The following is a 20659-nucleotide window of genomic DNA, read 5'->3' on the forward strand; positions in this document are numbered from 1 at the left end:
TGATTATTAAAGGGAACCTGTCAAATAACACTTTTTTAACCTGCAGATATGGAGTTAATCTGCAGGTTAATAGGGTTCTGAAATTGTGCGGCCACGGCATTAAGAGCCCGGCCACCAGAAGGAAATGACCTTTATTCCTCCCAGCAGCCTACAGCATTCATAGAGGCGCAGCCGGAGCAGTTTCAGTTACCGCTCGTGGCGGCTGTAACTGCGCCCCGGCAGTGACTGACCGCCCACTCGGCAGTGCATCAGTACAGTGCCGGCTGTCAGTGAGTAATGGAGCGTGGTTACACGTACCACTCATTATGGATGGAAGCCGCACCTCCATGACTGAAAACAGGAATCTGTAAATATTCTCCCGGTAGCTGAACTTCAGAGTGGCGTCCGCCCGGCTAGAGAATGCTATTAACCTGCAATTTAACTTTAATATCCACAGGTTAATAGCAGCTTTTGACATGACCAGTTCACTTTAAAATGTGATACAAAGTTCCCTATGACGGTTGTGTAATAGATTCCAAGATCTTGGCCCTGCGCATTCCGGTCCCGTGCGGATTCACTGATTTCTGTTCTGAATGAATCCTCTTCTGTTGAATCTAACATCGTTTCCTAATTCTGACTCTCATGGCGTGGTTATGTCTTCCAGGTGCATGGACTGTACCGGACTACGGGTGCCAGCTTTGAGAAGGCCCAACAAGAGTTTGCTACAGGCGTGATGTCTAACAAAACCGTGCAGACTGCTGCAGCCAACGCGGCCTCGACAGCTGCCAGCAGCGCTGCCCAGAACGCCTTCAAGGGTAACCAGATGTAAAGGCTCCCGCTGAAGGCAACCATTCCCACCGCCATCTTCAGTCACGCTCTATTCCTCCAGCCGTGTTTGCAACACCCACTAAAGACTTTAAATTGCACTTGCCATGTGTATCTGTTACATTGAGCCCACTCTGTGCCAGGAATAAAAAACAAAACACAAAGGTTCTCCAGGCACGGTGTGGGTCTACTGGTTGTGCATGGTGAAAATAATGAAGCTGTTACTGGATCTCTTGTGCACTCCGGCCCCTTCTTCCCGGCCCTCCCCGTCCTTGAGCTCAGAATTCTCCGACCCAAACCCCGTCTAGATAAGTGGTGGGTAACCGTAGTGTGAGTTTGGCGTAACTAGATTGCAGTCGTCTTCAGGTTGTAAATGCAGAAAGTATTTGCGAACTCTTAATGCACATTTTTCCGTATTTTCGGATCCACTTTTTGTTGGTACTTTAGTCTCGTTAGTATAAAACACGGCATTAATCTCAGTCTGTGGACGCGCTCGCTCGGGACGCAGACGAGCTGGTGACCACCATCCATACCTGCACATAGTAAGTTGTTGGTGTCTGATTTTTTTTTTTTTTTTTTTTTTTTAAATGTCCATTTTTATGGATCAAGCACAAATGTTACCGTCATCTGATATAGTCCATAGATGTGACGCTGAAGGGGTGTTTTAACCCTTTATTCCTGGGGTGGTATCTAATCGGAGGATTGGTGTGTACTTTGCTTGGGGCTGATGAGAAGGGAGCTGTATCAGTGTTTGTGCTGTCTTCATAGCCTTTGTGTTGTGTGTTTGTGACGTTTCATCTCTATTTTGCGGTTTTGTTATTTAATGCAGTGCATTGTTCCTTTGCTTGGATATTTTTTGAAGTAACTTCTAGTAGAAGTCCATTTTTCTCTTTCACATTAGGAATCGGTCTTCACTGGAGCCAAGACTGTCTCTGATGGTGCAATTAATGTATTAGCCTGGCCGTCTGACTCTCTGTATTCCCGTGTCAGCAGGCTGGGCACATTAAGTCGCTTTTAATTGCATTAGGCTTTTTTCTTCCCTAAGTCGCTGTGCAGTAATGCACAGAATATTTTTAACTCTAAAGGTCACTACTGATAACAATGGGATCGGCGACCATCTGATATGTATGAGCGGGGGTCTCCCGACTTAACCCAACAGATGATGGGGATGATGAGGACCACGAAGTCTATATTTAAAGACCCTGATGCTTTTTAGGGTACGTGCCCATGATGAGGGTTCACAGCGTTTTGGACACAGCATGTTTCAGCTGTGTCCACAATGATGTTGTACAGCACGAGCACATTGGATGGATTTATAGAAATCCCATGCCCACTGTGCGTGTACAGCCCGCTGCGTAAACTGACCTGCGGTGCGGCTTTCCGAGCTGCACTATGTCAATTCTTTGCTCCTGAGTCGCAAGCGTCTTCCATCGGGAGAAGAGCGGGGAACCGCAACTGCCTGAGCCCGGATAGTGGGCACGGCAGCTGTAGTCTCCTGCAGAGGACACTCTCAGCTCCGCAGGTCAGGACTTAGCGGGTCCTGATTGTGTGCAAATACCCTTATTCTCCAGGAGGCATGTCACCTCCAAGATACTCTGATATTCCACTCTCCCCATTGAGAACACATGACCGCCCTCCTGAGCCAAATGTTGACCTTGTATTCGGGGAGTCGAGAGGGATAGAGACTTGTGTATGGCCAGTTTTAGGCTTGTATCCTGGACTTCCAATGGAAGACTTCGCTGACCTATTCGTAGGCAGGCCTGGAGGGACCCAGTTTTTAGCTGAAAGAGCAGCTAGGTTGGGACACCTTACACATGTAGGCAAGAAAATGGGGGGCACATGGTACAAAGTGCAGATGTTTTCACGTCCTTTCTGACCTGATTTTCTACCTAAAGTTAGTCGTAGAATTAGGAGAACATGAAGATGAGCATTTGACTATCCCGATACCCCCCGGCACCATGCAAGGTTGGCTACAATACACAGAGGCTGTGTAATGGGGAAGGGGGAGACAAGCAGTGCCCAAGGGGGTCTGCCAACCTATGTATACAGGATAAGCAGAGTCGTCCGGAATACATATATCCATGGCAGCCCTTGGGTGACTGATACATTTTATGGGTCTCAGCAAAAATGTAATGTTGAGCTTTTAGCTTCAGTTCCTTCCTTTATAGAAGGAGGTGTGGTATAACCTAGGGTGGGGTTATCCCAAAACCTAAATTTTACTAATTGTATTATTTGCAGTGATACGTATAGATGTAAAATGTCATGCTATAGGTACCATTTAGTTCGGAGTTAGGTCCTGTTAAGTCTTGGCTCCAATCTTGCGTATTATATATGAGCAGTGCCAGGAGGAAAGATTGCAGAACATAAAGGTAGGCGTACTAGATGAATATGGTGCCAGTCATTAGACGTGTGGAGTCATTGCTCTACTGTTTGCGGTGAGGGCTGCACCTTGGTGTATACAGTATGTATTGTATCTTAGCTGCCGTGAATGTGTAGAGGCAGACGGCCTGATGTGTGCAGGATCACTGAATCTAATATGACTCTGGTCATTTCTAAAGCCCTAGGTAGCCCTTATAATGCACTGCAGGAGGAATGCATTATAACATCCCATGTCATCCGCACATTATGTCCTGCTGCGGAGGCAAGGCTCAAAATGCGTGGGCAGGACAGACCCTGTGATGACGAATGCATGAATTGTTATGAAGTTCCAATTTTATTTTTTTCCCCAATTTTGGAACCACCCATGGACATAGTCATAAGATTTTCCAGGTCATTGCAAACCCATTGAACAACTATGCAAAGTATGCGCAACAATGTAGGATACACTGCACTCTGCAATGACTCCGGTGCAGTCGCATGCTCTTCATTTTCAGCTTGAATTTCATTAGGTTTATCTCCAAGGTCAGCTGAGCCCCACATGAGTGATATTGGGAGCATTTCATGGGCATTGTGCTGGGCCCGGTCATCGTCCTCATTAAAGGGAAATATGAATTTTATTAAAGTGACTGTCAGGGCAAAAGCTGCAAATTCCCCTCATTAAGCTCCCCAATAACTCACAGATCTGTGGAGCGCTTTTTATGGGGAGTAAAAGTCCCAGATCTCTAAACCGAAGTTATTTTGGACTTCCGTTTGCTCCATATTAGCTGGGATCCCGAGGGCAATCACTACAAATGCTCCAAGACGGTGCTGGCTGTGGTGGTACTGCCGGGTGATTTGCTTTATATACTGTGCTGAATACGAAGCATAATTCAGACTTATCATATTTGAGCTGCTTCGAAACGCGTCAGTTCAGCTGCAGCTGCCCATAAATATGATTTATCCATTGAGAACATTCAAGATCAAAAAAGTCCACAAAGTATACGGGGCTAAGGGCCCATAAGTTAATGCTTACAACTGTCATGTCTCACAAAAGTTAATTATGGGTCATCCCCTGTAATGCGGCCAATGCACATGTGGCTGATATGAGGACAGATTGGACTATTAATCTCTAAAAATATTCATACTAATCTGGTCCAGCCTCCAGTTCACTCCTCTGAGGAGTGTAAATATCGGTGCCAGCAATCTTCTGCCCAGCATCCTGGGTGCCTTTGCTGTTTACTAGGCCCCCACTCTGTCATGCCATCATAGCCAGGGTGCCATGTAGTGCATTACTTGTGCCAAGGTTCGCACTGCCCTGGTCTGACTGCCACAGGGAACCAAACTGGATGCCAGATCAGGGTAACTGGAATCTTTTTGCTATATTCTAGATCAGTGATGGCCAACCTCGGTGTGTCAAAATTTGTTTAAAAAAAAAAAGCATCACTTGGGTGGTGTCATTTATATAATTATTATATAATAATTCTTTACATTTTTGTTGTGAATTTCATTGGCTTAATTTTCAATTGAAGGTTGGTATTTTGTACACTGCAAGCCACCTCCCTCCCCCTAGCAGTCATTATCTCCTCCCCCCTTCCTCTCAGCAGTCATTATCTCCTCTCCTCCCTCCCCCTAGCAGTCATTATCTCCTCCCCCCTTCCTCTCAGCAGTCATTATCTCTTCTCTCCCACCCTTCCTCCCAGAAGTCATTATCTCCTCTCCTCCCTTCCTCTCAGCAGTCATTATCTCCTCTCCTCCTCCATTCCCCTCCTCAGCAGTCATTATCGCTTCCCACTAGCAGTCATTATCTCCTCCCTCTCTTCCTCTCAGCAGTCATTATCTCCTCCCCCCCCCCTTAGCAGTCATCCCCTCTCCCCCTCCCTTCCTCTCAGCAGTCATGATCTCCTTTCTCTCTATGCAGTTTTAGTTAAATCCCCAGCAGCTGCAGCTTGTCTTATAGATCGGGATGCTGCCGCCTACCCCTGCCGCATATTTCAGCAAAAATGGCTCGGCGTGTCCCCTCTGACACACACGTTATAGGTTAGCCATCACTGATCTAGATTCAATGTTATGTACCATGTGTTGTACTTGGCTACATTGGCTAAAAGGATCGTTTTAATTTTGCTTCATCTACTATGCTTCCTCCATAATGCATGATCATCTATCGAAATCTGAGGTTCCCGTGTTGAGATGACATCGGAGAGACCTCTCCACCCAATCCTACATTCTGCAATTCACAACTGACTGCTTGAATCAATGACTCATTAGTTGCATTGGAAGATTTTGGTTTTCTGCACTGAATGTTTATATTCTCCGTGTTACAGCGGCCCCCTGATTGCACACGGCGGCTGTCGCCTTTTAATGAATGGAGCCAATGTTGCCGAGTCGCTACCAATCACTACCACGGAAACTAGTGACACCGGTGCATTGGTTTTGTAGATAAGACGGCTGCTGTTGGGCAAATGGCGGGTCTCCTGTACACGACAACGATCCAATCTAAACACTGGAATGTCGGCACCCTCCAAAATGTCTGTATTGTAAAGCTTGGATTTTATTTATCTGAAGGATGTTTGTATATTTTGTAAATGACTAATATTGCGCCTCTCCCATCACAGTTAAATAAACCATCACCCTGTACAAACGTCCGCGCTCCCACTCTGTGTTGCATGTCTGAGTAGTTCAGATGTTTTGTATATTTATTGTATTAACACAGAGTGTCATAGAATAAAATGAATATTTACCAACCTGCGTCCTGTCTGCAGCGGAGCCGCACCACCATCCCCGGGCATTAAAAGCATTTGCTTTATCCCTTTAAGCAGGATCTGACCACCCTCCTGTTTATATCGAAGACATTCCATGCTGGGGCATCTTTTTTGGAACTCCTTTACGGTGTTCCTCTTTTACTGTTCTGGGAAATGTATGAATAAAGGTGGCGTTTTCTGGGAAATGTAAATTATTACTAAAAGACGTAGCAAAACTGTTGTGTGACTGTGAGCATTAACATCGTATCGTGTTGTAAATTGGAATTGCCTGCTTAATATGCTGTCCTGTGGAGGCCTGTTTCACACATCCGGCATTTCTCCGAATGTCGGATCTGGCACGCATGCAGTACAGTCCATTCATTTACAGCGGAAGCGCGACACCATGCGGACAAATTTGGTTGTACATGAAGCACACAAACGCATGGTGTCGCACTTCCACTGTAAATGAATGGACTGTACTGCATGCGTGTCTGATCCGACATACGGAGAAATGCTGGATGTGTGAAACGGGCCTTAAAGGGAACCTGTCAGCAGAAATTTTGCTCTAAACCTAAAAGTTTCCCCTTCTGCAGCTCCTGCGCTGCATTCTAGCAAGGTTCCTATAGTTTTGTGCCCCCTTTTAGACCAAATTAAATACTTTATAAAGTTGTACCTTTTTGGTATGCAAATCTTCTAAATTATCCATGGGGGCGGGCTGTCTGTTGTCCGTTACTGTCCCTCCTGCTGATTTTCGCCGTCCCTCCAACGCTCCATTTCATACCTCAGAACGCCACCCAGTGCGCCCTAGGTCCCGCGCATGCGCCGTGCGACTGTACCGGGACTGTGCACAGTGTGACCGCTGGTGACGTGTTGCTCGGGCATGAGATTATGGATGGCGCTGTGATTGTCATCAGCACAAGCGCTGGCCAGAACACCTGACGTCACCTCTCGTAACCGGTGGTGTCCTGCTCCGCACCTCCCATCTATTTCCTGCTCCAGGGCAAGATGGGAAAGCGGTGACGTCGGGTCTTCTGGCCAGCTCTTGTGCAGAACGCTGGAGGCAGAGGGGAAAGCGTGGGCACGAGATTATGGGCAGGCACTTGCTGATGACAATCACAGCGCCGCCCATAATCTCGTGCCTGCGCAACACGTCAAAAGGTACAACTTTATAAAGTATTTAATTTGGTCTAAAAGGGGGCACGAAAACTATAGGAACCTTGCTAGAATGCAGCCCAGGAGCTGCAGAAAGGGAATCTTTTAGGTTTAGTGCAAAATTTCTGCTGACAGGTTCCCTTTAATGAGACGTCTGTACTCCTAGTAGACAAAACAGCACAAAAAATAGCTAGTCGCCTTAGTCTACGAGAAGCACTGAAAACATACCCGTCGCATACATCGGACACCTAGTTTAGGAGTCTGGTGTATTCAGAACTAGAGGGGTTCCTCTGCCCTCCTCTTCACATTGATTGATGGGCCTCATGCAACCGGTTTTCAGTCCATGCACTCGGGATGGGGAGTACTCTCCTTATGAATACTAGGACTACACAGTATAGGAGTCTGTGTATTTGATTTATTGGGAGAGCGCTCCCCACAGTCCCTGAGGACATTTAATGGCTTCTGTGGATCTACACACACAACAGACCATCAGTCACTGTGAAGAAGGCTGGGGGAGGATGCCCTCATGAATATCCCGGACTCATAAGCTATGTTTCCACAGTATTCTTTGCAATCCTGGAAGCCGAACAAAACTTTTCTTGTGCCTGGTTATTAGATGTACAGACAGTACCGGCACCACGTTAAGCTGACAGACACCATTTTTTTCCTAATTTGCTTTTTGTAAATTTCTTTATCGCTCCTAATTGGGAGACCCAGACAATTGGGTGTATAGCTACTGCCTCCGGAGGCCACACAAAGCAGTACACTTAAAAGTGTAAGGCCCCTCCCCTTCTGCCTATACACCCCCCGTGGGATCACGGGCTCCTCAGTTTTCATGCTTTGTGCGAAGGAGGTCAGACATCCACGCATAGCTCCACTGTTTAGTCAGCAGCAGCTGCTGACTATGTCGGATGGAAGAAAAGAGGGCCCATACTAGGGCCCCCAGCATGCTCCCTTCTCACCCCACTTTATGTCGGCGGTGTTTGTTAAGGTTGAGGTACCCATTGCGGGTACGGAGGCTGGAGCCCACATGCTGCTTCCTTCCCCATCCCCCTTAGGGCTCTGGGTGAAGTGGGATTTTACCGGTCTCCAGGCACTGAGACCGTGCTCCATCCACAGCCGCTGAGGAATCTGCTGGATATGGAGCTGAGTATCGTCAGGGACATGGCCCTGCTACGTCAAGGTACTCTGTGTCCCCGTACAGACCGCGCGCAGACACACTGCAGCATTGCTGGGTGTGTTAGTGCGCCGGGGACAATAGCGCTGCGCGCTTGTGCCACTACTCACTACAGCTCTGCTGAGTGAGTTAATGTATTGTGAACTGCCGCGCCGGCCGCTGCTGTCAGTTTACACTGCGGCGCGGCTGGGACTTGTGGTGCGCCGGGGACTTCCGCGCTGGCCGTGCATATATGACGGCCGCGCTTATTACTCGAGTCCCCGGCTTTTGCGGCCTAGTTTCGCTTCGTTCCCGCCCCCAGGCCTGCCAGTCAGGGGAAGGGCGGGACGCTGTACAGAACATCAGCGCAGGGGGCTGGAGTCTATTTTACATACTCCAGCCCTCACACTGGACACAGTGGGACGCCAGTTTCCCGCACTTTGTCTGAGGCACGCCCACGGTCCGCCCCTCTTCACAGAACGCCGGCAGCCATTCCTGTATGCAGTCTGAGCTGGAGAGGGGAGACAAGTTCTGGCAGACCCAGACACGGGATTCTGGCGACCACACAGGGCGGTAAGCGGCACCTCTGGTGCTGACCCCACTAGTGCCGAAGTGTACATTTGTATTTTTATGCTTGCATGCTATACATTGCACTGTACGGTCGCTGGTGATTCTTGGCTATATACCCTATTAACCTACAATTTGGCCACCAACCAAAACAAGCCAGTACACATGCCAGTATAACCAGGTAAAATTTTTAACAACAATAAAATTTATATATTTCTACATACTTTTTTGTGTTTCTTTCTGGGTAGTAGTTTAGGTTTAAATATATACCCTCCTAGATTACTCAGAGGAGACAACAGCATGTCATCCGCAAAAAGCAAGGGTGCCAAGGCACAGGCTTTCTATGCTGCTTGTACCGCATGTGAGGCTACTCTACCTGCAGGTTCCACTGACCCCCATTGTGTGCAGTGCTCAGCCCCTGTGGCACTTGCTCAGCCGGGGCCTCTGCTAGAGGTGACCCAGGGAGAACCACCTGTGAATACTGTCCAGGTGACGGGGACGGAGTTTGCAGTTTTTGCGGATAGATTGTCTGTGACTATGACTAAAATTCTAGAAACTTTGCAGTCTAGACCAGTAACTCAGACCAGGGGCACTGTTGAATCATTGCTCCCTGGTCCCCCTCAGTTGGAACAGCTCCGGGCTCCGGGGGTGTCCCATGCATCCCAGGGTGAAGGCTCTGACACGGACGACAGTCCCAGACAGCCTAAGCGAGCTCGCTATGAGCGGCCCTCGACTTCATCACACTGGTCAGGGTCACAGCAGGAGGACTCTCTGTGTGATGAGGCGGAGGTAGCTGATCAGGATTCTGATCCTGAGACCGCTCTCAATCTGGATACTCCTGATGGTGACGCCATAGTGAATGATCTTATAGCGTCCATCAATAGAATGTTCGATATTTCTCCCCCAGCTCCTCCAGTGGAGGAGTCAGCTTCACAGCAGGAGAAATTCCATTTCAGGTATCCCAAGCGTAAATTGAGTACTTTTCTGGACCACTCTGACTTCAGAGAGTCAGTCCAGAAACACCACGCTTATCCAGATAAGCGTTTATCCAAACGGCTTAAGGATACACGTTATCCCTTTCCCCCTGACGTGGTCAAGGGCTGGACCCAGTGTCCCAAGGTGGATCCTCCAATCTCCAGGCTTGCGGCTAGATCCATAGTTGCAGTGGAAGATGGGGCTGCACTTAAAGATGCCACTGACAGACAGATGGAGCTCTGGTTGAAATCCATCTATGAAGCTATCGGCGCGTCGTTTGCTCCAGCATTCGCAGCCGTATGGGCACTCCAAGCTAATTCAGCTGGTCTTACACAGATTGACACGGTCACACGTACATCTGTTCCGCAGGTGGCATCCTTAACCTCTCAAATGTCTGCATTTGCGTCTTACGCGATTAATGCTGTCCTGGACTCTACGGGCCGTACGGCAGTGGCGTCAGCCAACTCCGTGGTTTTACGCAGAGCCTTGTGGTTAAGGGAATGGAAGGCAGATTCTGCTTCCAAAAAGTGCTTAACCAGTTTGCCATTCTCTGGTGACCGACTGTTTGGTGAGCGTTTGGATGAAATCATTAAACAGTCCAAGGGTAAGGATTCATCCTTACCTCAGCCCAGACAAAACAAACCCCAACAGAGGAGGGGACAGTCGGGGTTTCGGTCCTTTCGAGGCTCGGGCAGGTCCCGATTCTCCTCGTCCAAAAGGACTCAAAAGGATCAGAGGAGCTCAGATTCTTGGCGGGCTCAGTCACGCCCAAAAAAGACAGCCGGAAGACCCGCTACCAAGGCGGCTTCCTCATGACTTTCGGCCTCCTCTCTCCGCATCCTCGGTCGGTGGCAGGCTCTCCCGCTTTGGCGACATTTGGCTGCCACAGGTCAAAGACCGTTGGGTGAGAGACATTCTGTCTCACGGGTACAGGATAGAGTTCAGTTCTCGTCCTCCAACTCGATTCTTCAGAACTTCTCCACCTCCCGACCGAGCCGATGCTCTTCTGCAAGTGGTGTGCACTCTAAAGGCAGAAGGAGTGGTGACCCCTGTTCCTCTTCAGGAGCAAGGTCACGGTTTTTACTCCAATTTGTTTGTGGTGCCAAAAAAGGACGGGTCTTTCCGTCCCGTTCTGGATCTAAAACTGCTCAACAAGCACGTGAAAACCAGGCGGTTCCGGATGGAATCCCTCCGCTCCGTCATCGCCTCAATGTCTCAAGGAGATTTCCTAGCATCAATAGACATCAAGGATGCTTATCTCCACGTGCCGATTGCTCCAGAGCATCAGCGTTTTCTACGCTTCGTTATAGGAGACGAACACCTTCAGTTCGTAGCTCTGCCTTTCGGGCTGGCGACAGCCCCACGGGTCTTCACCAAGGTCATGGCAGCAGTAGTAGCAGTCCTGCACTCTCAAGGTCACTCTGTGATCCCGTATTTGGACGATCTACTGGTCAAGGCACCCTCTCAAGAGGCATGCCAACACAGCCTGAACGTTGCGCTGGAGACTCTCCAGAGTTTCGGGTGGATCATCAACTTTTCAAAGTCAAATCTGACCCCGACCCAATCGCTAACATATCTTGGCATGGAGTTTCATACTCTCTCAGCGATAGTGAAGCTTCCGCTGGACAAACAGCGTTCACTACAGACAGGGGTGCAATCTCTCCTTCAAGGCCAGTCACACCCCTTGAGACGCCTCATGCACTTCCTAGGGAAGATGGTAGCAACAATGGAGGCAGTCCCTTTCGCGCAGTTTCATCTGCGTCCACTACAATGGGACATTCTCCGCCAATGGGACGGGAAGTCGACGTCCCTCGACAGGAACGTCTCTCTTTCTCAGGCGGCCAAGGAATCTCTTCGGTGGTGGCTTCTTCCCACCTCATTGTCAAAAGGAAGGTTCTTTCTACCCCCATCCTGGGCGGTGGTTACGACAGACGCGAGTCTTTCAGGGTGGGGAGCAGTTTTTCTCCACCACAGGGCTCAAGGTACGTGGACTCAGCAAGAGTCCACCCTTCAGATCAATGTTCTGGAAATCAGAGCAGTGTATCTTGCCCTACAAGCCTTCCAGCAGTGGCTGGAAGGCAAGCAAATCCGAATTCAGTCGGACAACTCCACAGCGGTGGCATACATCAACCACCAAGGAGGAACACGCAGTCGGCAAGCCTTCCAGGAAGTCCGGCGGATTCTGACGTGGGTGGAAGACATGACATCCACCATATCCGCAGTTCACATCCCAGGCGTGGAAAACTGGGAAGCAGACTTCCTCAGTCGCCAGGGTATGGACGCAGGGGAATGGTCTCTTCACCCGGAGGTGTTTCAGGAGATCTGTCACCGCTGGGGGATGCCGGACGTCGACCTAATGGCGTCCCAGCACAACAACAAGGTCCCGGCTTTCATGGCACGCTCTCACGATCACCGAGCTCTGGCGGCGGACGCCTTAGTTCAAGATTGGTCGCAGTTCCGGCTACCTTATGTGTTCCCACCTCTGGCACTGTTGCCCAGAGTGCTACGCAAGATTAGGTCCGACTGCCGCCGCGCCATCCTCGTCGCTCCAGACTGGCCGAGGAGGTCGTGGTACCCGGATCTCTGGCACCTCACGGTAGGCCAACCGTGGGCACTTCCAGACCGACCAGACTTGTTGTCCCAAGGGCCGTTTTTCCATCAGAATTCTGCGGCCCTGAACCTGACTGTGTGGCCATTGAGTCCTGGATCCTAGCGTCTTCAGGATTATCTCAAGAGGTCATTGCCACCATGAGACAGGCTAGAAAACCATCTTCCGCCAAGATCTACCACAGGACGTGGAAGATTTTCTTATCTTGGTGCTCTGCTCAGGGAGTCTCTCCCTGGCCATTTGCATTGCCTACTCTTCTTTCCTTCCTGCAATCCGGTTTGGAATAAGGTTTGTCGCTAGGCTCTCTTAAAGGACAAGTCTCAGCGCTGTCTGTATTTTTTCAGAAACGCCTAGCACGACTTCCTCAGGTACGCACGTTCCTGCAAGGGGTTTGTCATATCGTCCCTCCTTACAAGCGGCCGTTAGAGCCCTGGGATCTGAACAAGGTTCTAATTGCTCTCCAGAAGCCGCCTTTCGAGCCTATGAGGGATGTTCCCCTTTCTCGCTTGTCACAGAAAGTGGTTTTTCTAGTAGCGGTCACGTCTCTTCGGAGAGTGTCCGAGCTAGCAGCGCTGTCATGCAAATCTCCCTTCCTGGTGTTCCACCAGGATAAGGTGGTTCTGCGCCCAATTCCGGAGTTTCTCCCTAAGGTGGTATCCCCCTTTCATCTCAATCAGGATATCGTCTTACCTTCTTTGTGTCCTCATCCAGTTCATCAATGTGAAAAGGATTTGCATTTGTTGGATCTGGTGAGAGCACTCAGAATCTACATTTCCCGCACGGCGCCTCTGCGCCGCTCGGATGCACTCTTTGTCCTTGTCGCTGGTCAGCGTAAAGGGTTGCAAGCTTCCAAATCCACCCTGGCTCGGTGGATCAAGGAACCAATTCTTGAAGCCTACCGTTCTGCTGGGATTCCGGTTCCCTCAGGGCTGAAGGCCCATTCTACCAGAGCCGTGGGTGCGTCCTGGGCATTACGGCACCAGGCTACGGCTCAGCAGGTGTGCCAGGCGGCTACCTGGTCGAGTCTGCACACTTTTACCAAGCATTATCAGGTGCATACCTACGCTTCGGCGGACGCCAGGCTAGGTAGACAAGTCCTTCAGGCGGCGGTTGCCCACCTGTAGGAAAGGGCTGTTTTTACGGCCCTATCACGAGGTGTTATTTTACCCACCCAGGGACTGCTTTTGGACGTCCCAATTGTCTGGGTCTCCCAATTAGGAGCGATAAAGAAGAAGGGAATTTTGTTTACTTACCGTAAATTCCTTTTCTTCTAGCTCCAATTGGGAGACCCAGCACCCGCCCTGTTTTCTTAGGGATTTTTGTTTTTTCGGGTACACATGTTGTTTCATGTTGAATGGTTTCAGTTCTCCGATGTTCCGTCGGATCGAATTTGTTTTTTAAACCAGTTATTGGCTTTCCTCCTTCTTGCTTTTGCACTAAAACTGAGGAGCCCGTGATCCCACGGGGGGTGTATAGGCAGAAGGGGAGGGGCCTTACACTTTTAAGTGTACTGCTTTGTGTGGCCTCCGGAGGCAGTAGCTATACACCCAATTGTCTGGGTCTCCCAATTGGAGCTAGAAGAAAAGGAATTTTCGGTAAGTAAACAAAATTCTCTTCTTTTGAAGGTACTCTCTAGCTTGGCCTTTGAATATTTACTACATTTGTAATATGTAGTCACCACCTGGTGCCCACTATGTGCCTCCCACTGCCTACTTCTCGAGCCTGGTGTTCCTGACCTCTTGCATCGTAGATAGCCCCTTATTGGGGAGTCTGAACCTAGGCTCTAGAGTGCAGTTCAGACTTACCAGTGCTCCCTATGCCTCTGCTTTTGATCACAAGAGGGCTGGAAATCTCTTCTCTGATTATATTGATCTGTTTATGACCTCACATAAACTTCTGAGTTAGCAGCTTGCCCAAAATACACAGGAAACTGCCAATTGACAGTGGGGGCGGGGTTACACGGATTAGCCTGACTGCAGTGCATGTGAGACCTAGTCCTCTAGTGATCATCTCCTGCTATTAAAAAAACTGCATTGAAACTACAATACCTCCTAATAAGTGACACATTCCTGGAATCAGGCTTTCTGACCCTATATTATAGTGCTCCCAGAAGGAAATAGTAAATATCTGCTGACAGATTCCCTATGGGACTTTTTTTTTTTTATTTCATGACTGTTTTGTGTATTGCAGTTGACCTCCACTAGGGACCGCTGCAGCGCACGGCTCAATCTTCTTTACATCTTGATAACATGAGTTGAATGTTTTTAGCTGCTCCCAGAAAAAGGGTGAAAAAAAAAAAAAACACAAACCAGAAACTAAAGTAGAAACTATTCTTGCACATCTGCAAATCTATTTTGACAAGTAATAAAATGTGAACAAAAATACAATTCTAAAGATGCCCATATATTAGGGCAAAGTCAGCAGACCCCGGTAATTTAGTGTGCACTGGCGAGGATGCTACAATTCAATGCCTGTTCCCTTTGCGTCATGTTTGATTGGAAACTCAACTCCTACATGTCCAGGTTCACCACAGTCCATTCTGTATCAGGTGGATTCTTTTGCGAAATTATGTTATGGACACAACCTCAATGGAAGGATATTTGAGAAATCATGACTCCTAGCTGAACTTTGTAAACTCATACGGTGGAAAATATAGGCTTCAGTTCTTACAAGTGTTGTGCTGCAAGGGCCATACCACCATCGATGAGAGCAATCATGTCGGAATTGCAATTTTTTTTTCTCTCTCCACCATTTCACTGCATGTTTTTGTTTTGTGAGGTTTTTTTTTTTTCCCCATTTTATTGAATTAATCGAAAAAGATCATTTGAAAGTACAACTTGTAACTCAGAAAAACAAGTCCTCATACGGCGGTGTCAAGAAAAAAAATTAAAGACCTATCAGTCTATGCTATGACAACAAAAGCAAGATTAAGCAATTGTGCAGGAACACAGGGGACTGCAGTGGCACAGAGCTGTTGTGGTTGTCGGCCACTATGTAACTCCTATATGTGACCACAGCCGCACAATGAGGCTAAGGCTGGACTCACACAAACGTATGTAAAAAAAATTGTCCCATTCTCGTCCAGGAGAGTAGGACGATTTTTTTCTCACTTGTCAACTGTGTGCAATCCATTTATTTCTCAGCTGCTATTAGTGATTTACAGGAGCATTTACAGTGTTCTGTGCTACATGATAGAATTGTATCCATAAAAATGGACATTATGAGGGTGGTCCGTGTGACGTCAGGTTTTTTTTTTCTTTCGCACCCATTGGCTTGTATTGGCGAGTCTCGAATATATTCTGGATCAAATCGCATGTTGCAACTTTTCTATCATCCAGATTCTGATGACTAACTGCTCTACCTCATTGACTATCATTGGTCAGAGTGTAATGTGAGATTTTCTCGCATTGCACTCGTCCGTTTTCATCCCTCGTGTGAGTGTAGCCTAAGAAGCTAAATCAGCAATTCTCACAAGCCCCTGCTCCGGCGCACGTATGACAGACCACCGCAATGACGTCACAATTACAAGGCACTGCAGAGAATCGCTGGGCTCAGCAACTCGCATCGTTTACATCAACATTATTGGCTGCAGCGCTTACATGAGCTATGGATGTGGTGTCACCGCTGCAATCTGTCAAACTCCAAAATCAAATATCAGGCTGTTGAGTATAGGAGGTCCAAGTGATAAAACAAATTATCGATGGGGAAAACTCTAAGTAAACAAGACAACCCAATGTTGGAGACAGTTGAGCTTTCTATAGGCTTCGCAATACTGGTCTTGTAGCTAGCTTGATAATATTTCACACCCATAAAGAGATTATACGGGAATCTTCACATTCTCCACACTCGGGGACGTTGTTTGCTTTCTGGGTTTGAACACAATCTTATCTATAGTGAATTAATCTCTCCTACCTGACAAAGAAAACATTGTTGTTTCTCGTACGTGTCATCCGTACATGTCGTCATCCGGATTTTCCAGCTTCTGTTTCACACCATCAGCCTCTCTGTGCAGAAACAGGATCAATAGATTTGGACTTTCTCAATTAGGCCAATTTCACAAGTCTGGTGTTTTGGGTGTTTTTGTATATGTGAAAAATTGAACTGCTTTTATCAATTTCCCGGTCCAGATTTTCAGTAGTGTTGGCCCGTGTGTCAGTTTTCATCATCAAAATTTTATCAGTTTTTCTTGTATAAAAAAAAAAAAACAAAAACCTGATGGCAGATTCATAAACATCTCGTGGCAAGTTGTCGGTTAAAAATGTACAGCACGTGCGTGGTCTGACTTATTTACAGATGAAGACTTGCATTGTGAGTTTCATCTGTGACTTAGAACAAAAACTGACATCATGTGAACAGTCCCCTATACTGTAATGGGGACATATTCCAGCAATGGAAAGCAAAGCTCTGTTGGGACTTGTGAGAAAATCAGATAGTTTAAGGGACCTAAATCAGGGGGGGGCTCATATAGAATTAGGATAAGATTTTGTTAAATATTATTGTATTAATATTAAAATATAGATTTAAAAAAACCTAGGTACACTGCATTAGTTATCATCTCTGACCTCGGTGCACATAGTGGCTGTTCAAAAGATAGAACACAAAAACAGACAGTATGCACTCTGAAAGGGTAAAGTATGAAAACCATGATTGTGTGAATATAGACACGCATCAATGTTAAGAGAAATCTAAGAAAAGTGAGATTAAGCATACAAAAATAGCATATATATATATATATATATATATATATATATATAAATTAATCAGGGTCCTACTTGCCCATACACAGGAGGCTTTTAAACCCCAGAGAGAGGCTTCAATATGGAGTAGGTACCCAGTTATGAGATGTGACGTGGCGACTGGGCAGCAGGTCTGTATTCACACAATCATGATTTTCATACTTCAGCATTTCAGAGTGCAAACTGTCCTTGTCTTTTTATGTCATGTTCAGTTATGCACCTGTTCACATTTCAGTTTGGTGAGTGCCGTCAGTCTTTTTTGTCTATATTCAAAAGATAGAGCAGACATAAGTTGACTCATAAACGCCCATACACATTAGATGGCTGTCAACCAAATGATGCTTTGGCCAATATCTTGGCCGTCTCTCCCATATTCAGGAGAACTCGCTCTGGCATTCTCTATAAATAAATAAATCTTTATTTTTATATAGCGCTAACATATTCTGCAGCGCTTTACATTCATCAAGAACACTGTCCCTGTTGGGGCGCACAATCTAAATTCCCTATCTGTATGTCTTTGGAGTGTGGGAGGAAACCGGAGAAAACCCACGCAAACACGGGGAGAACATACAAACTCCTTGTAGATGGTGTCCTTGGGGGGGATTTGAACCCAGGACCCCAGCGCTGCAAGGCTGCAGTGCTAACCACTGAGCCACCATGCCGCCCTTTCTATAAGAAAGCTGTCTGCAATCATTTCTGCTGGAGGATTATCTCAAGGCTACTGGTGGACACAGACAGAAGAGTACCCCTATGCATGAACAATATAGGGGCCCTTTGGAACTCAAGAGCGCATCAAAATACACAACTGCACCTGCTTTGGAGGTAAAAATTGGTCCCCTTACCTCTTTGTCGCTGCACCAATAGTATGTCCACCCTGCTCCAGGTGATCCAAGGAATCTGCATTGCGAAGTCAGACATACCAGATCAATATCACCCGGTGCCCCCATATACATTAGGGTGTTGGCTGAACCTATAAATATAGCCTAAAAGGGGCAAAACTTGTTGAATTTCTGAGAGGCATTTATAGACGTTTCTGTATGTACTCATGTTATATACCGATGGAAAGAAAGATTCCAGAACTTCAGATATCCCTAGAGCGATAGTTATAAAAAAAAAAATAAAATTGATAACTCATAACATCATCAAAAACCTTACATTATATATCTGGACCAGATGCAGACCCAGCAATCCTGAGTTTGATCTTTTGTTTTACCTTTTCTAGACACTTTTATACATAATCTGCAAGAACTATATACACAGCAGTGGCGTAATGGAACTGGTGCAAAGGGTGGAAAAGGCAGATGCCTTAAGTGCAAAATTTAAAAAAAAAAAAGACGCTGATGGCGTCGCTAGTAGAGATGATCGGTTCCATGGAGGATCAGTTTGCTAGCAGCCAAGGTTCCGAACCTCCACTGGTTCCAGCTTAACCTGAACCCCGGAGCAAGTAACTGGCAGTTAGAGTCTCCGACCACATACAGCCAGCCATAAGCAGATCACTTCCGGGGAAGGTGGGCTGGACTTTTTTCCCCAAAAAATTTTTGGGGTTGCACGCTACATCTAATCACGCTGTTGTTACCCCCAGTGTGAGCCATTCAAACACTGCAAGTGACTCACACTGGGCCGAGCGTATACCCGAGGACAGTGATGTTCACATGAGTGAAGTTCTCACGTAAAGCATTCGAACCTTGATTTTTTTTTTTAAGTTGGTGTTCAATTTGAAAACTGAACCTCAGGTTCGCTCATCTCTAGTCGCTAGTGCTGAAAATCTGGGGTAGAGCACTCTTTATACTGTATTGGCATGAAATTGTGGCTCCTGCCGTGGAGCATTAAGCCATAGACTCCCTGAATCACCACTCACCATTCTGTGATCCTCACTGTAGGCCTATAACACAATGGCGTTAAAGCCGGGCCACTCTGTGTGCAGAAGAGAATAGGATGTAGTTGTTTTCATTGGATGAGATTATATATATATATATATATATATATATATATATATATATATATATATATATATATATATTATATATATACAGCTCTGGCAAACATTAAGAGACCACTGCAACATTTTCAGTTTTTCTGATTTTTCTCTTTATAGGTATATTTTTGAGTGAAATGTAAATTGTTCTTTTATTCTATAAACTACTGACAACATGTCTTCAAATTTCCAAGCAATAAATTTTGTATTTATGTTCTGAAAATGAGAAAGGTCAAAATACAGAAATGCATTGCTTTCAGATCTCAAATAATGCAAAGAAAACAAGTTCATAATTATTTAGAAACAACAATACTAATGTTTTAATTCAGGAGGAGTTCAAAAATCAATATTTTGTGGAATAACCCTGATTTTTAATCACAGCTTTCATGCTTTCCACCAGTCTTTCACACTGCTTTTGGGTGACCGTATGCCACTCCTGGTGCAAAAATGTAAGCAATTCTTCTTTGTTTGATGGCTTGTGACTATCCATCTTCCTTTTGATTACATTCCAGAGGTTTTTAATGGGGTTCAGGTCTGGAGATTGGGCTGGCCATGACAGGGTTTTGTTGTGGTGGTTCTTCATCCACACATTGATTGACCTAGCTGTGTGGCATGGTGCATTGTCCTGCTGGAAAAAACAATCCTCAGAGTTGGGGAACATTGCCTGAGCAGAAGGAAGCAACTATTTTTTCAGAATAACCTTGTATGTGGCTTGATTCATACATCCTTCACAGTTTAATCTGTCCAATTCCAGCCTTGCTGAAACATCCCCAGATCATCACCGATTCTCCATCAAATTTCACAGTGGGTGCAAGACACTGGCTTGTAAACCTCTCCAGGTCTCCGTCTAACCATTAGACGATCAGGTGTTGGGCAAAGCTGAAAACTAGACTTATCAGAGTAGATTACCTTACTCCAAAAATTGGGCAGAATAAACTTTGCGAAGGACATATGAATCAAGCCGCATACAAGTTTATCCTGGAAAAACAGTTGCTTCCTTCTGCTCAGGCAATGTTCATCAACTCTGTTTTTTCCAGCAGGACAATGCACCATGCCACACAGCTAGGTCAATCAATTTGTGGATGAATGACCACCACATCAAAACCCTGTCATGGCCAGCTCAATCTCCAGACCTGAACCCCATTGAAAACCTCTGGAATAGAATCAAGAGGAAGATGGATAGTCACAAGCCATCAAAGAATAACTGCTTAAAGTTTTACACCAGGAGGGGCACAAGGTCACTCAAAAGCAGTGTGAAAGACTGGTGGAAAGCATGTCAAGACGCATGAAAACTGTGATTAAAAATCATGGTTATTCCACAAAATATTGATTTCTGAACTCTTCCTGAGTTAAAACATTAGTATTGTTGTTTCTAAATGATTCTGAACTTGTTTTCTTTGCATTATGTGAGGTCTGAGCAATGCATTTATTTGTTATTTTGACCATTTCTCATTTTCAGAAAATAAATGCAAAATGTATTGCTTGGAAATTCAGAGACATGTTGTCAGTAGTTTATAGAATAAAAGAACAACTTACATTTTATTCAAAAATATACCTATAAAGAGAAAAATCAGAAAAACTGAAAATTTT

The 20659-nt window shown here is 46.4% G+C and overlaps 1 protein-coding gene across 1 annotated transcript in view; it reads left to right on the forward strand.

The window, feature by feature from the left end:
- Positions 1-5903, forward strand: part of SCAMP1 (secretory carrier membrane protein 1) — a 71262-nt gene extending 65359 nt beyond the window's left edge. Inside the window, exon 9 of the mRNA XM_075325655.1 lies at positions 644-5903. Coding sequence (XP_075181770.1) covers positions 644-808 — 165 coding nt within the window. The 3' untranslated portion in view covers positions 809-5903. The remainder of the gene's footprint in view (positions 1-643) is intronic.
- The last annotated feature ends 14756 nt before the right edge of the window (positions 5904-20659 follow it).

This window comes from Anomaloglossus baeobatrachus, chromosome 1 (assembly GCF_048569485.1).
Source record: "Anomaloglossus baeobatrachus isolate aAnoBae1 chromosome 1, aAnoBae1.hap1, whole genome shotgun sequence".
NCBI lineage: Eukaryota > Metazoa > Chordata > Amphibia > Anura > Aromobatidae > Anomaloglossus > Anomaloglossus baeobatrachus.